At 39.1% G+C, this 15650-nt stretch overlaps 1 protein-coding gene across 3 annotated transcripts in view; it reads right to left on the minus strand.

The window, feature by feature from the left end:
• The window catches only part of LOC128689058 (protein OS-9), a 162888-nt gene that overhangs the window by 129761 nt on the left and 17477 nt on the right, over positions 1–15650 (minus strand). For all 3 annotated transcript variants that reach the window (XM_070087110.1, XM_070087108.1, XM_070087109.1), the window contains one exon: positions 108–391. In XM_070087110.1, the coding sequence (XP_069943211.1) occupies positions 108–391 (284 nt within the window). The remainder of the gene's footprint in view (positions 1–107; positions 392–15650) is intronic.

The raw sequence follows: 15650 nt of genomic DNA on the forward strand, positions 1-15650 counted from the left end.
TATACTTCAGGTATGTTCACTTTCAACTTTCTTCCTTTACACACCCTCCCAAACTAACCATTAAAAACTCTTTATATGATGATAATACAAATATTTAAAAGCCTTACCTCTTGATCAACAGATATACTGTCATCATGTGTGGAGGGTGCATCAGAGTCTGAATAATCTTCACTCTCATGTAAAAGTTGCAGGAGCTCCTGAGCTTGCAAGTCTGATATTAGGTTATCTTCATCCTCTTCACTAACATCCAACATACTTTGTTTTGTTCTTTTTTTATCTTTCTTGCTTTTAGTATTAGCAACCTTATCAAAATCTTGTGCATTATCTCTAATTTTTGGTATCTCATCTGTTCCTGTGGATAATTTTATTTCCTCCACTTTTAAATTAACATCTGAAATACAAGATAAAATATATCATCCAATTAACACTGACAATATTAAATAAAAAAATATTTGATAGAGAAAGTCTGTTAAGGTCACTTGCCATCTTCATGAATTTTTCATTTAGATACCTAATATGTTATTACTGGGAGTATACTATATAATGGTTAACCCTTAAACTGTCCAAACGTAGATCTACGTTTTTTCAACATTTGAAAGTATGTAAAAAAAAGTAGATTTTTTTTTTTTACATTTGAAAACATGTAAAAAAAAACTTTGATCTAAGTTTTTGTTTTTGTTATATTTGAAAATATGTAAAAAAAGTAGATCTACTTTTGAAGCATTATGCATACGAACGTAGATCTGCTTGGACAGTTTAAGGGTTAATGGTTCTGGTTATCAGTGTCTTAGTAGCCCAGTCTCAAGACCAGGATTTACAAAGTGGAAAAGAAATATGCTTCACTTTACAGCGATTTCAAAGCTCACATTTCAAATTAGGACCAAAAAAAGTAACATTTTCACCATCATTCACATGTAATCACTGTCTTTGCAGAGGCACTCAGATACAACAGTTTACATGTCACTCCAAACAGCCATTATCCCAAACCCCTCCTTTAAAGTACAGGCATTGTATCGCCCACCTCCAGAAATCAAGTCTGGCTAACCGGTTTCCCTGAATCCCTTCACAAAATATTACCCTGCTCACACTCCAACAGCTCATCGACTCCCTGATTCGCTAATACGGCACCCGTGCGCCACTCTTTGTGTACATCCTCCGTGAGCTCCGTGTCTCTCAATTATGTCTGGAAACTTTCCAAAATTTCAAGTGTTTTAAAGTTACTGCATACAGTGGTACCCCTGTTTTCGTCCTTAATCCATTCCAGACGGTCAGTCGAAATCCGAAATGGACGATAACCGAAGTAATATCTTCCATAAGAAATAGTGCAAATCCAATTAATCTGTTCCAGACACCCAAAAATATTAAAAAAAAATACATTTTATAGTGAATAACTATAATTTTACATACAGAAAACAATGAGAAATAATAAAGCACTGATTTTAATGGATAAATGAACATTTAAATCACTGTTACATACTTTTATTGAAGACTCTTGTTGGCGTATGGAAGGAAGGAAGGAAGGAAGGAAAGAAAGAAAGAGAGAGAAAGAGAGAGAAAGAGAAAGAGAGAAAGAGAGAAAGAGAGAGAAAGAGAAAGAGAGAAAGAGAGAGAGAGAGAGAAAAAGAGAGAAAGAGAGAGAGAGAGAGAGAGAGAGAGAGAGAGAGAGAGAGAGAGAGAGAGAGAGAGAGAGAGAGAGAGAGAGAGTGAGAGAGAGAGAGAGAGAGAGAGAGAGAGAGAGAGAGAGAGAGAGAGAGAGAGAAAGAGAGAGAGAGAGAGAGAGAGAGAAAAAGATGGAGAGAGAGAGAGAGAGAGAGAGAGAGAGAGAGAGAGAGAGAGAGATAGAGAGACACAGAGAGAAAGAGAGAGAGAGAGAGAAAAAGAGAGGGAGAGAGAGAGAGAGAGAGAGAGAGAGAGAGAGAGAGAGAGAGAGAGAGAGAGAGAGAGAGAGAGAGAGAGAGAGAGAGAGAGTTATTATTTGGAATGGGAATCCTCCTCCATAAAGACTTCAGGTATCAAAACCCTATTGAGAGTTACTTCCCTTCTTTGTCTTTTACTGGTACTAGGACCAACTTGAGAGTCACCACACCCCTGTCGCACAAAAAAAATCTGTCCAGAGGCCTGTTTCTGGTGTCTCTAAGATTTGCCTAAAATGGGAACTTTCTTTGGTCCCATGGTGGCTTATTTCGCAGTCGCACTCAATAAACAAGCACCAAAAACAATAGAGGAATGCACAGAGTATTGTTCACTTGACAAGTGACAGAGGCAGATTGATTCAGGCGGCAGTGTCCCAGGCGGGCAGACACGTCTGATACAGATGATTTCTGAGTTGATGTATGAAACCTGGAGTAAAATTTTGCTAAAAAAAGGGGGTCAAAATCCGAATAGTACAGTGGTCCCTCGTTTTTCGTAGTTAATCCATTCCTGGAGTTGCTACTATTATCGAAATCTACTATCTGCGAATCAATTTTCCCCATAAGAAATAATGTAAATACAATCAATCCGTTCCTGACACCCAGAAGTATTAAAACAAAAATTTTTTTTACATGAAATATAGATGTAGTGCATAAACAATACAATGGGAAATGATGAATGAAACATTAACAGCATAACACTTACCTTTACTGGAGATTCTTCTTAGTGTATGGGAGACTGGAGGAGGAGAGAGATTGGATTGTTGCAGTTTGGAAGGGGAATCCCCTTCCAGCAACACCTCAGGTACCAATTGCTTTTCTGGGGTTGCTTCTCTTCTCCGTTTCTTAATGCCACTAGGACCACCTTGAGAGTCACTGGAGTCCTGTGTCGCAAAATAACTGTGGAGAGAGCTCTGTTTTTGGCGTCTCTTTAACACTTCCCTAAAATGGCCCAAGACTTTGTCACTGTACATGTTGCCAACATGGCTTGCAACAACCTTGTCAGGGTGATGTTTCTCCATAAAGCTTTCCATCTTACCCCACATAGCAAAAATCTCTTTTAATTTCTGAAGAAGGCACCTTGATTGACTTAACAACAGATATAGGCACATCAGGGTCAGTTCCAAACCCTTCAAAATCCCTCTTGTCGACACAATCTGGCAACAATTTTCTCCAAGCAGAGTTCAAAGTCCTGGTAGTCACTCCCTCCGAAGCCATACCTATAAGGGTTATGCAATGGAGGATGCTGAAGTGTTCTCTCCAAAATTCCCTTAGGGTCAAGTGAGTGTCTGTAGTCACAGTCAAGCACCTGTGAAACACTGCTTAGGTGTATTTCTCACCTTCTTTACCACAGGCTTGGCACTAGGAGCTTTCTTTGGAGCCATGGTAGCTTATTTAGTATTTGCAAGCACTAAAATGAGTGAAATATGTACTATGAAGTATTTCGTAGGAGCACATGAGGGGACCTTCGCTCACTGGTAAACAATGCCAGACTGGCTGGGTATGGAGGCCACCCCGGCTCACACCGTGCGTACGCGTCCCGGACGAACTACTATTCGCGAGTCAACCTATGATTAGCGAGCCCATGTTTATACGGAAATATCCCTATGATTTCCAAAATCTATGATTCCCGAGAACTACGAAAAGCGAGGGACCACTGTATACTATTCGGACCGGACAAAAACCGGAGTTTTACTTTATTTTATATATACAGTGGAACCCCGGTTTTCGTCCGGTATGGTTATCGTACAATTCAGTTTTCGACCACTTTTTTCGGTGAAATTTTCTCCCCGTTTTGTATATCCACTCAGAAATCGTCCATGCCAGACGCATCTGCCTGCCCGCAGGATGTGGCTGCTTATACATTCGTGACTCAGTCTGCCTTTGTTACTCGTTCAGTGAGCATTACTCCGTGCATTCATCCAAAATATTTCATAATAATCCATTGTTTTTGTGCATGCGACTGCTAAATAAGCCACCATGAGGCCAAAGAAAGTTCCGGATGCCAGCCCTTTGGTAAAGGAGAGAAACACAATAGAATTCAAGAAAGAACTCGTAGAAAAATACAAAAGTGGAGCATGTGTAGCCGAGCTCGCCAGGATGTATGGGAAATCCAAATCAATGATCAGTTCCATCCTAGAAGGATTTTGAAGGGTTTGAGGGTCACTCTGATGACCCTACACCTGCTGTGGAATCTATTGTGTCTTTGGGTAAGTCCATGGGGTTGGAGGTGAGTGGCCAGGAAGTGGAAGAGTTGGTGGACAACCACAGAGAAGAGCTACTGAAGAGCTGCAAAACCTTCATCTGGAACAGCAACAGACCTTAGCTGAGGAAATTGCTTCAGAGGAGGAGGAAGAGAGAAGGAAGAATGCACCTTCTTCAGCAATTAAGGACATTTGTGCAAAGTGAAGTGAGGTGCAAAGTTTTGTGGAGAAATATCACTAACAAAGCTGTTGCAAGCCGTGTTAGCATCATGTTCAATGACAATGTCGTGTCCCATTTTAGGCAAATCTTAAAGAGATGCCAGAAACAGGCCTCTCTGGACAGATGTTTTGTGCGACAGGGGTCCAGTGACTTAAGCTAGTCCTAGTGCCAGTAAAAGACAAAGAAGGGAAGTAACCCTGGATAGGGCTATGATATCTGAAGTCCTTATGGAACGGGATTCCCCTTCCAAACAATAACCTCTCCTCCCTCTCCCCTCCTCGCCATCTTCCATACGCCAACAAAGAGTCTTCAATAAATGTAAAAGTGATGTTAAATATTCATTTATTCATTTCATTAGTCATTTATATTTATTTCTCATTATTTTCTGTATGTAAAACTATAGTTATTCTCTATAAAATGTATTTTTTGATAACATTATTGGGTGTCTGGCATGGATTAATTGAATTTACATTAGTTCTTATGGAAAATATTACTTCAGTTTTCGTAAAAATCGATTTTCAGCCAACCTTCTGCAACGGAATAAAGATGAAAACCTGGGTTCCACTGTATGTACATGGTAGGCTATTATATAACATGGGCTCCTTTACCTCTTTTCTTAATTACACTACTGCAAAACTGCAGCATATTTTCATGTAACACTTCATAAAATTCAACTAACATGGTTACACTTCTGGGTGGGGAAAAAACTGGAGTGCCATGAGCTGGACTGCGGGATTTTTCCCTTCCGTCTAGTGAGCCAGGCTGTGGGTCAGTTAAACACAATTTTCTGTGGGTCAGGCCACTGTCTCTGCAGGGGAAGTCTAGCTTCCTCCCCTGCCACCCCTGTCCCAGTTCTCCATATATATACAGTGGACCCTCGCCTAACGAACGCATAACGTTAAATCCGCCTAGCGATACATTTTAACGCAAAAATTTTGCCTCGGCTAGCGCTAAAAAACTCGCTCAACGCGATTCGTTCGAGATGCGTCCACATGCGGCCTGAGCCCGCCTCACTTGTTCCGTGGGTGTCAGTGTTTACAAGCCAGCCACCGCGGTCGCTTCCAAGCATACAATCGGAACATTTCATATTATCACAGCCTTTTTAGTGATTGCACCTGCAAAATAAGTCACCATGGGCCCCAAGAAAGCTTCTAGTGCCAACCCTACAGTAAAAAGAGTGAGAATTACTATGGATATGAAGAAAGAGATCATTGCTATGTATGAAAGTGGAGTGCGTGTCTCCGAGCTGGCCAGGTTGTGCACAAAACCTCAATCAACCATCACTACTATTGTGGCCAAGAAAACGGCAATCAAGGACGCTGTTCTTGCCAAAGGTGCAACTTTGTTTTCGAAACAGAGATCGCAAGTGATAGAAGATGTTGAGAGACTGTTATTGGTGTGGATAAACGAAAAACAGATAGCAGGAGATAGCATCTCTCAAGCGATCATATGTGAAAAGGCTAGGAAGTTGCATGACGATTTAATTAGAAAAATGCCTGCAACTAGTAATTATGTGAGTGAATTTAAGGACAGCAAAGGTTGGTTTGAGAGGTTCAAGAATCGTAGTGGCATACATAGTGTGATAAGGCATGGTGAGGCTGCCAGTTCGGATCACAAAGCGGCTGAAAAATATGTGCAGGAATTCAAGGAGTACATAGACAGTGAAGGACTGAAACCTGAACAAGTGTTTAATCGTGATGAAACAGGCCTGTTTTGGAAGAAAATGCCAAGCAGGACCTACATACTAAGGAGGAAAAGGCACTCCCAGGACATAAGTCTATGAAAGACAGGCTTACTCTGTTGATGTGTGCCAATGCTAGTGGTGATTGCAAAGTGAAGCCTTTATTGGTGTATCACTCTGAAACTCCCAGTGTGTTCAGGAAAAACAATGTCCTCAAGGCTAATTTGTGTGTGCTGTAGAGGGCAAACAGTAAGGCATGGGTCACTAGGGACTTTTTCTATGACTGGTTACACCATGCATTTGCCCCCACTGAAAAATTACCTAATTGAAAAGAAATTAGACCTTAAGTGCCTCCTGGTATTAGACAATGCTCCTGGTCGTCCTTCAGACGTGGCAGAGCGACTTTCTGTGGAAATGAGCTTCATTAAAGTCAAGTTTTTGCCTCCTAATACCACTCCTCTCCTGCAGCCCATGGACCAGCAGGTCATTTCCAACTTCAAGAAACTGTACACAAAAGCTATGTTTGAAAGGTGCTTTGTAGTGACCTCAGAAACTCAATTGACTCTAAGAGAGTTTTGGAGAGATCACTTTAGCATCCTCAGTTGTGTAAACATTATAGGTAAGGCTTGAGAGGAAGTGACTAAGAGGACCTTGAACTCTGCTTGGAAGAAACTGTGGCCAGAATGTGTAGACAAAAGGGATTTTGAAGGGTTTGAGGCTAACCCTGGGAATCCTATACCAGTTGAGGAATCCAACGTGGCATTGGGGAAGTCCTTGGGGTTGGAGGTTAGTGAGGAGGATGTGGAAGAATTGGTGGAGGAGGACAATGAAGAACTAACCATTGATGAGCTGCTAGATCATCTTCAACAGCAAGAGGCCACACCTGAGGAAACTGCTTTGGAGGGGATAGAGAAATTGAAGAAGTTGCCTACTTCAAAGATTAAGGAAATGTGTGCAATGTGGCTTAAAGTGCAAACCTTTTTTGATGAAAATCACCCTCACACAGCTATTGCAAGCTGTGTTGGCAACCTGTACACTGACAATGTTGTGAAACACTTTAGGAATGTCATAAAGGAACGGGAGGTACAGGCCTCTATGGACAGATATGTTGTGCGACAGAGGTCCAGTGACTCTCAAGCTGGTCCTATTGGCATTAAAAGAAGAAGGGAAGTAACCCCGGAAAAGGACTTGCCACCTCAAGTCCTAATGAAAGGGGATTCCCCTTCTAAACACTAACACCAACACCCTCCCCTCCTCCCATCCTATCAATCATCACCAGATCTTCAATAAAGGTAAGTGTCATGTAACTGTGCATGTCTTCTTCAGTTTGTGTGTATTAAAATTAATATTTCATGTGGTAAAAAATTTTTTTTTGTTCATACTTTGGGGTGTCAGGAATGGATTAATTTGATTTCCATTATTTCTTATGGTGAAAATTAATTCGCCTAACGATAATTTCGCCTAACGTTGAGCTCTCAGGAACGGATTAATAGCGTTAGGTGAGGGTCCACTGTATACACATCTGGTACAATTCCCAGATCTGTGTTTGTGAACTGGGTTTTGGTCTTTTCATTACCATATCTGGTATCTGGAGATCAACCATGGCACCCAAGAGGCATGCAAGTGATGCAGGAATTGGCAAGAAAAAGTTTAAGCATTTAAGTCTTGGAGTTATGAAGAAAATCGAGATTCAGCCTCTCCTCACTTAGCAACACACTCATTTACCAACGACTCGGACTTACAATGGGCTCTATGACCAGTATGCATACCTAAATAATGTATATTAGAGCTGATTTCCTCTATGCTGTTTATTACGATATGCAGTAGACTGCTGCTTAAACATTTAAAAATATATATGGTGCAAAGGTGACATTAAAACAATATGGTTAAGATGGTTGACACACATGCACTACCATTATAGTATGCCCCTCACTTAGCGTCGAATTCGTTTACCAACATGGTCTTAGGAGCGGAACTGTCGTTGAGTGAGAAGAGGCTGTATTAGACAAACGTAAAACCGGTTCACATGTGGTGGACATGGTGAGAGATTATGGCCATAATGTGTCGGTTCATACAATTAAAAAAAATGAGGCAAATATACTGGTTTGTGTAACGAATAACCCAGGCTGTCATCTGAAAAGAATGACCTATAGATCACAACAGGTAAACAAAACAGTAAACTTATTGCTTCAGTGGACTGAACAAAAAACAAGTAAAGGTGCACCACTTCATCTTAATTAGGGAAAAGAAAAACCTTACACTTGTATAAAAGTGTGTGATGAGGAAGGAAGGTCTGAACAAGTGTGTGTGTGTTTAGCACTGCCTGGTTCCACAAGTTCAATTTTATTTTATTTTATTAACACATTGGCCATTTCCCACCAAGGCAGGGTGGCCTGAAAAGGAAAACTTAATTATCATTCACTCCATCACTGTCTTGCCAGAGGCATGCTTACACTACAGTTATAAAACTGCAACAGTAACACCCATCCTTCAGAGTGCTGGCACTGTACTTCCCATCTCCAGGAATCAAGTCCGGCCTGCCGGTTTCCCTGAATCCCTTCATAAATGTTAACTTGCTTACACTCCAACAGCATGTCAAGTCCTAGAAATCATTCGTCTCCAATTGCTCACCCCTTTCTATACAAAGTTCAATCAAATGCTCCCCATTATCATTTACTCATGGCACCCCAAACTTACTTACCACACCCTCTCTAAACGCTTCTCCTACTTTAGCGTTTAGGTCCTCTACCACAATTACTTTCTCACTTGGCTCAAAAGTTCCTACACACTTGCTTAACATCTCCCAAAAATCTCTCTCTCCTCTACATTCCTCTCTTCTCCAGGTGAATACACACTTATTATGACCCACTTTTCACGTCCAACCTTTATTTTAATCCACATAATCCTTGAATTTATACATTTATATTCTCTCTTCTCTCTCCATAACTGATCCTTCAACATTATTGCTACCCCTTCCTTAGCTCTAATTTTCTCAGATACTCCTGACTTTATCCCATTTATTTCTCCCCATTGAAGCTCCCCTATTCCCATCAGCTTTGTTTTGCTTAGGGCTAGGACATCCAACTTCTTTTCATTCATAACTTTAGCATTCATTTCTTTCTTATCATCCACACTACATCCACACACATTCAAGCATCCCAATTTTATAAAGTTTTTCTTTTCCTTGTTTTCAGTAGTTTATACAGGAGAAGGGGTTACTAGCCCATTGCCCCCGGCATTTAGTCGCCTCCTATGACACACAGCTTACGGAGGAAGGATTCTGTTCCACTTCCCCATGGAGATAAGCAGAAATTAACAGGAACAAGAACTAGGAAGAAAGTAAAAGAAAATCCAGAGGGGTTAGTATATACGTACGTATATGCTTATACATGCATGTGTAGTGTGACCGAAGTGTAAGTAATAATAATAATAATAATAATAATAATAATAATAATAATAATAATCACTCTGGGGTGCTTTAAATATTGCATATTATGTGATTGTAGACATTTTTATTAATCCATCAATGACATTTTTTCAAAATTATGTAAGAAATGCACTACATGTTATGCAAACAAGATATATACAATCATGGGAAAACAAACATAATTGAGGTGTGGTAACTGGGCAGGTTACCACTCCTGACTTTCTACAATAAATACTATTTACCTCTCACCCTACATTAAAACTACAAATATTTTGAGGTAAGTAATAAGTGTACCATATGCGCATTTTACTTTTTTTTATGCCTAGTTCTACTGCTAATGTAATACATTAGGACCCCCGTATCTGCAGAGGATACGTTCCAGGGACCTGCTGTAGATACTAAAACCGTGTGTAGTAGCAAACCCTATAAGTTCTATTCATACCAATTATAAAGTTTAATTGATAAATTATGCACAATAAGTGGAGAATTATCACTTTTCACTGATGGGAAGCACTTCACGTCTTCTCTTAGGCTTTGGAGAACTTCTAACTTCTCTACTTTTGCACTTTGGGGCCATTATTATGCAAAATTAAAAGGTATTTTTGGGCCACAGTAAACTGTGGATAACTGAAACCACAGATGCCAAATCAGTGGATATGGGAGTTCCACTGTATACAACTTAATATATAATATATGTTATCAGGGACTTGTATGCATTTAAAAGTGAGAAAGAAAGAGCGATTTGCTTTATGGCAGTAGCCTGGAATGTAACCCGCCATATAAATGGGGTTCTCCTGTACAACCATACCTCACTAATACGATGGGTTAGGTTCCACACTGCTGCAGTAAAACAAATATCTTCTTAAGCCTTCAGGGTCCAAGCTGTAGTTCTACACCAAGAGTTAAGTTCACTTGTATAAGATGTGAGCAGTAAATCAGGGCCTAGATTTGAGAGAATGGCTCTGTGTGATAAGTGTGCACCATATAAAACAAATCCTGCAGCAAGCAGTGCATAATGAAAAAAAAACTGCGACCATGTTTTTGGATTAAAACAGTGAATTTGCGGTGCATTCTCGTATGGTTTCAATGGTTGTATTCACAGTTTCTTGGTTTCATTTAACAGAATAGAAGATATATTACAGAAATAAAGATGATTTTGACTGGTTTTATTACTGCAAATAGCTTGAAATGGAGCTCAAATTAGCAAAAATGTTTGATTTTTGCCAATGTTCAAGAGTAAATGAATGATGTCACACATCCAATACAAACTGGTGGGTTTAATACATGCTCACGAATGCGGTGATAATATTTATACAATTATTACAATATTGCATAACAGTAAATCTTTTATTTTTTGGTGTGAATAAAACTTCAAAATGGAATTCATCTGTTAAGCCTGGAAACATAACTAATAAACAAAGAAAATGTCATTTTAGTGCCTCGAATGCCTGCATTGTTTATTCTGGACCCTATTTTGAAATTGGAATATTCTGAACTTTGTGTGAAATTGGCCAAATTACCAGTTTCTGATCACTTTATTGGGTAGTTGAAATAAGTGACTGGGCAGTTTCTTGTGCTCAACTGATAAAATACAAGAAACACTAGCGAAGTAGCTAAGAATGTAATTGGCCTAAAATAGGAGTCAAAGTGAGTAAAATCGTCAATGCGTAAATACTACTGAAGCAGTAAAATTTGTGATAGTGTAATTTCGTCAATTTTCCATCAAATTTCATACTTTTTGTTTTATTACCTTCAGAAAAAGATTATCTACCATTTCAAAAGAAAAAAATAACTTTTTTTTTTTAAATTCTTGGACCCTGTGAGCAAGGTGTAAAAAAACGCTTGGACCCTCAAGGGTTAAAAATGAATCACAGCCTTTTTTTTCATTTGCCAGTGCATAAAAAAAGCCTAAAAAATCTTTACACTATTATTTATTAGTGCACAATACCACTAGGCCTAAAAAATGCAAAAGTAAAAATAATTTTTTTTAAATAGCTGAAAGCCAACTTAAGGCAAGCACTAAAAATAATGAACATGAATATAATTGAAAAGTGTCGTATTAATGAAGCACTCTAAAGCAAGTGCTGAATTAATGAAGTATGCCTGTACTACAGGAATGAGACCTACAAAGAAACAACAGTAAAGCTAAGTGTATAGCAAATGTAAACTGAAACTTACAACTGTGCACCACTAATGTATTTTTACAACAGTATTAATTGCTCCTCCTAGTTTTAACCCTTAAATGGTCCAAACGTATATATACGTTTTTTCAACATCTGAAAGTATGTAAAAAAATGTAGATCTTCTTTTTTGTTTTACATTTGAAAACTTGTAAAAAAAACTTTTATCTACATTTTTTTTTGTTACATTTGAAAATATGTAAAAAAAAGTAGATCTACTTTTGTAGCACTACAAATTTGAACGTCGATTTGTTTGGGCCGTTTAAGGGTTAAGTACTATGATATTTATATTAATACAATATTACAATCACTGGAAAGTGCTAGACCTGTAGAGGTATGATATTTTTATAGTAACATAATCAGAAGCATACAAGTCTAAGGAACTAAACACAGTACCCATGATTTTTTCCCACAAGTTAGGTTAATGCAGTATAAACCTTCAATAACTTCGAGCGAATGGAAACAAATGGTTTTTAGGACTTGACATGCTGTTGGAGTGTGAGCAAGGTAACATTTATGAAGGGATTATGTAGAATTGCTGGTGTCTTTTTTCTGTCTCAAACATGCAAGATTTCAGGTACATCTTGCTACTTCTACTTACACTTACGTCACACTATACATACATGCACATGTTTATGTATACACACTCATCTGAGTTTTCTTTGATTTTGTCTTAATAGTTCTTGTTCTTATTGCTTTTCCTTTTATATCCATGGGGAAGTGGAATACGAATCTTTCCTCTGTAAGATATGCATGTTGCAAAAGTCAACTAAAATGCCGAGAACAATGGGCTAGTAACCCCTTTTCCCATATAGCCTACTGAAAAGAAAAAGAAGAAAACAGTCAAAGTGGGAAGTCTGAATGTGCGTAGATGTTATGCAAATGATAAGAAAGAGACGATTGTGGATGTTATGAACGAGAAGAAGCTGGAAGTCCTGGCTTTAAGTGAAACAAAGCTGAAGGGGATGGGAGAGTTTCAGTGGGAAGAAATAAATGGGATTAGGTCAGGGGTTTCAAATAGAGTTAGAGCTAAAGAAGGAGTAGCAATAATGTTGAAGGATAAGGTATGGCAGGAAAAGAAGAAATATAAATGCATAAATTCAAGGATTATGTGGAGTAAAATAAGGGTTGGATGTGAAAAGTGGGTTTTAGTAAGCATTTATGCACCTGGAGAAGAGAGAAGTGTAGAGGAGAGATTGATTTTGGGAAATGTTGAGTGAGTGCGAGGGGAGTTTTGAACCTTGTGAGAGAGTACTTGTGGTTGGGGATCTCAATGCTAAAGTGGGTAAAAATGTTGTGGAGGGAACAGTAGGTAAATTTGGGGTGCCAGGGGTAAATGAAAATAGGGAGCCTTTAATTGAGCTATGTGTAAAAAGAGGTTTGGTAATAAGTAATACATATTTTATGAAAAAGAGGATAAATAAGAATACCAGGTATGATACAGCACATAATGAAAGTAGTTTGTTAGATTATATATTGGTGGATAAAAGGTTGATGGGTAGGCTTCAGGACGTACATGTTTATAGAGGGGCAACTGATGTATCGGATCATTATTTAGTCGTAGCTACAGTTAGAGTAAGAGGTAGATGGGACAGAAGGAAAATGGCAACAGCAAATAAGAGAGAGGTGAAGGTGTATAAACTAAGGGAGGAGGAAGTTAGGGCGAGATATAAGCAACTATTGGCAGAAAGGTGGGATAGTCCAAATATGAGTAGTGGGGAAGGGGGGAGGTTGAAGAGGGTTGGAATAGTTTTAAAAATGCAGTATTAGAATGTGGGGCAGAAGTTTGTGGTTATAGGAGGGTAGGTGCAGGAGGAAAGAGGAGTGATTGGTGGAATGATGAAGTAAAGGGTGTGATAAGAAAAAGATAGCTTATGAGAGGATTTTACAAAGCAGAAGTGTAATAAGAAGAGCAGAGTATATGGAGAGTAAAAGAAAGGTGAAGAGAGTGGTGAGAGAGTGCAAAAGGAGAGCAGATGATAGAGTGGGAGAGGCACTGTCAAGAAATTTTAATGAAAATAAGAAAAATTTTTGGAGTGAGTTAAACAAGTTAAGAAAGCCTAGGGAAAGTATGGATTTGTCAGTTAAAAACAGAGTAGGGGAATTGGTAGATGGGGAAAGGGAGGTATTAGGTAGATGGCGAGAATATTTTGAGGAACTTTTAAATGTTGAGGAAGAAAGGGAGGCAGTAATTTCATGCACTGGCCAGGGAGGTATACCATCTTTTAGGAGTGAAGAAGAGTAGAATGTAATTGTGGTGGAGGTACGCGAGGCATTACGTAGAATGAAAGGGGGTAAAGCAGCTGGAACTGATGAGATCATGACAGAAATGTTAAAAGCAGGGGGGATATAGTGTTGGAGTGGTTGGTACTTTTGTTTAATAAATGTATGAAAGAGGGGAAGGTACCTAGGGATTGGTGGAGGGCATGTATAGTCCCTTTATATAAAGGGAAGTGTCATGTGGGTTTTCGATACGTGGATGGGTAAAAATACTCACGTAGGCTGGTAGTACGTATAATATATATCAGGAAGTATGGGAAGCGCCAACAGCCGACCTGCCTCTCTCTGCTGCCTATCTACGACTGACTCACAAGTGTCTACAGGGTGAGGGTGTTTGAAATCCTGCTATGGTCAGCAGCAATATGAATACAGTCAATGATTCACACAGACGGTTGGTAGTGAGTCATCTACTGGTACACTGGTTACTGGTAACTGGTTACTAGGAACTGGTACTACTACTGAGAGAAGGGGGACAAGAGAGATTGTAAAAATTATAGAGGAATAAGTTTACTGAGTATACCAGGAAAAGTATATGGTAGGGTTGTAATTGAAACAATTAGATGTAAGACAGAATGTAGGATTGCAGATGAGCAGGGAGGCTTCAGAGTGGGTAGGGGATGTGTAGATCAAGTGTTTACATTGAAGCATATATGTGAACAGTATTTAGATAAAGGTAGGGAAGTTTTTATTGCATTTATGGATTTAGAAAAGGCATATGATAGTGGATAGAGGAGCAATGTGGCAGATGTTGCAAGTATATGGAATAGGTGGTAAGTTACTAAATGCTGTTAAGAGTTTTTATGAGGATAGTGAGGCTCAGGTTAGGGTGTGTAGAAGAGAGGGAGACTACTTCCCGGTAAAAGTAGGTCTTAGACAGGGATGTGTAATGTCACCATGGTTGTTTAATATATTTATAGATGGGGTTGTAAAAGAAGTAAATGCTAGGGTGTTCGGGAGAGGAGTGGGGTTAAATTATGGGGAATCAAATTCAAAATGGGAATTGACACAGTTACTTTTTGCTGATGATACTGTGCTTATGGGAGATTCTACAGAAAAATTGCAAAGGTTAGTGGATGAGTTTGAGAATGTGTATAAAGGTAGAAAGTTGAAAGTGAACATAGAAAAGAGTAAGGTGATGAGGGTATCAAATGATTTAGATAAAGAAAAATTGGGGAGGAGGAGTATGGAAGAAGTGAATGTTTTCAGATACAGTGGACCCTCGACTAACGCTATTAATCCGTTCCTGAGAGCTCATCGTTAATCAAAATAATCGTCAGTCAAGTTAATTTTCCCCATAAGAAATAATGGAAATCAAATTAATCCGTGCAAGACACCCAAAAGTATTGAAAAAAAAAAATATTAACACATGAAATATTAATTTTAATACACACAAACTGAAGAAGACATGCACAGTTACATGACACTTACCTTTATTGAAGATCTGGTGATGATTGATGGGATGGGAAGAGGGGAGTGTGTTGATGGTCTTAGTGTTTAGAAGGGAAATCCCCTTCCATTAGGACTTGAGGTGGCAAGTCCTTTTTCGGGGTTACTTCCCTTCTTCTTTTAATGCCACTAGGACCAGCTTGAGAGTCACTGGACCTCTGTCACACAACATATCTGCCCATAGAGGCCTGTACCTCCCGTTCCTTTATGACATTCATAAAGTGTTCCACAACATTGTCAGTGTCACCATTAAACACTTGTTCAGGTTTCAGTCCTTCACTGTCTATGTACTCCCTGAATTC

Source organism: Cherax quadricarinatus, chromosome 21 (assembly GCF_038502225.1).
Source record: "Cherax quadricarinatus isolate ZL_2023a chromosome 21, ASM3850222v1, whole genome shotgun sequence".
In the NCBI taxonomy this organism is placed as follows: domain Eukaryota; kingdom Metazoa; phylum Arthropoda; class Malacostraca; order Decapoda; family Parastacidae; genus Cherax; species Cherax quadricarinatus.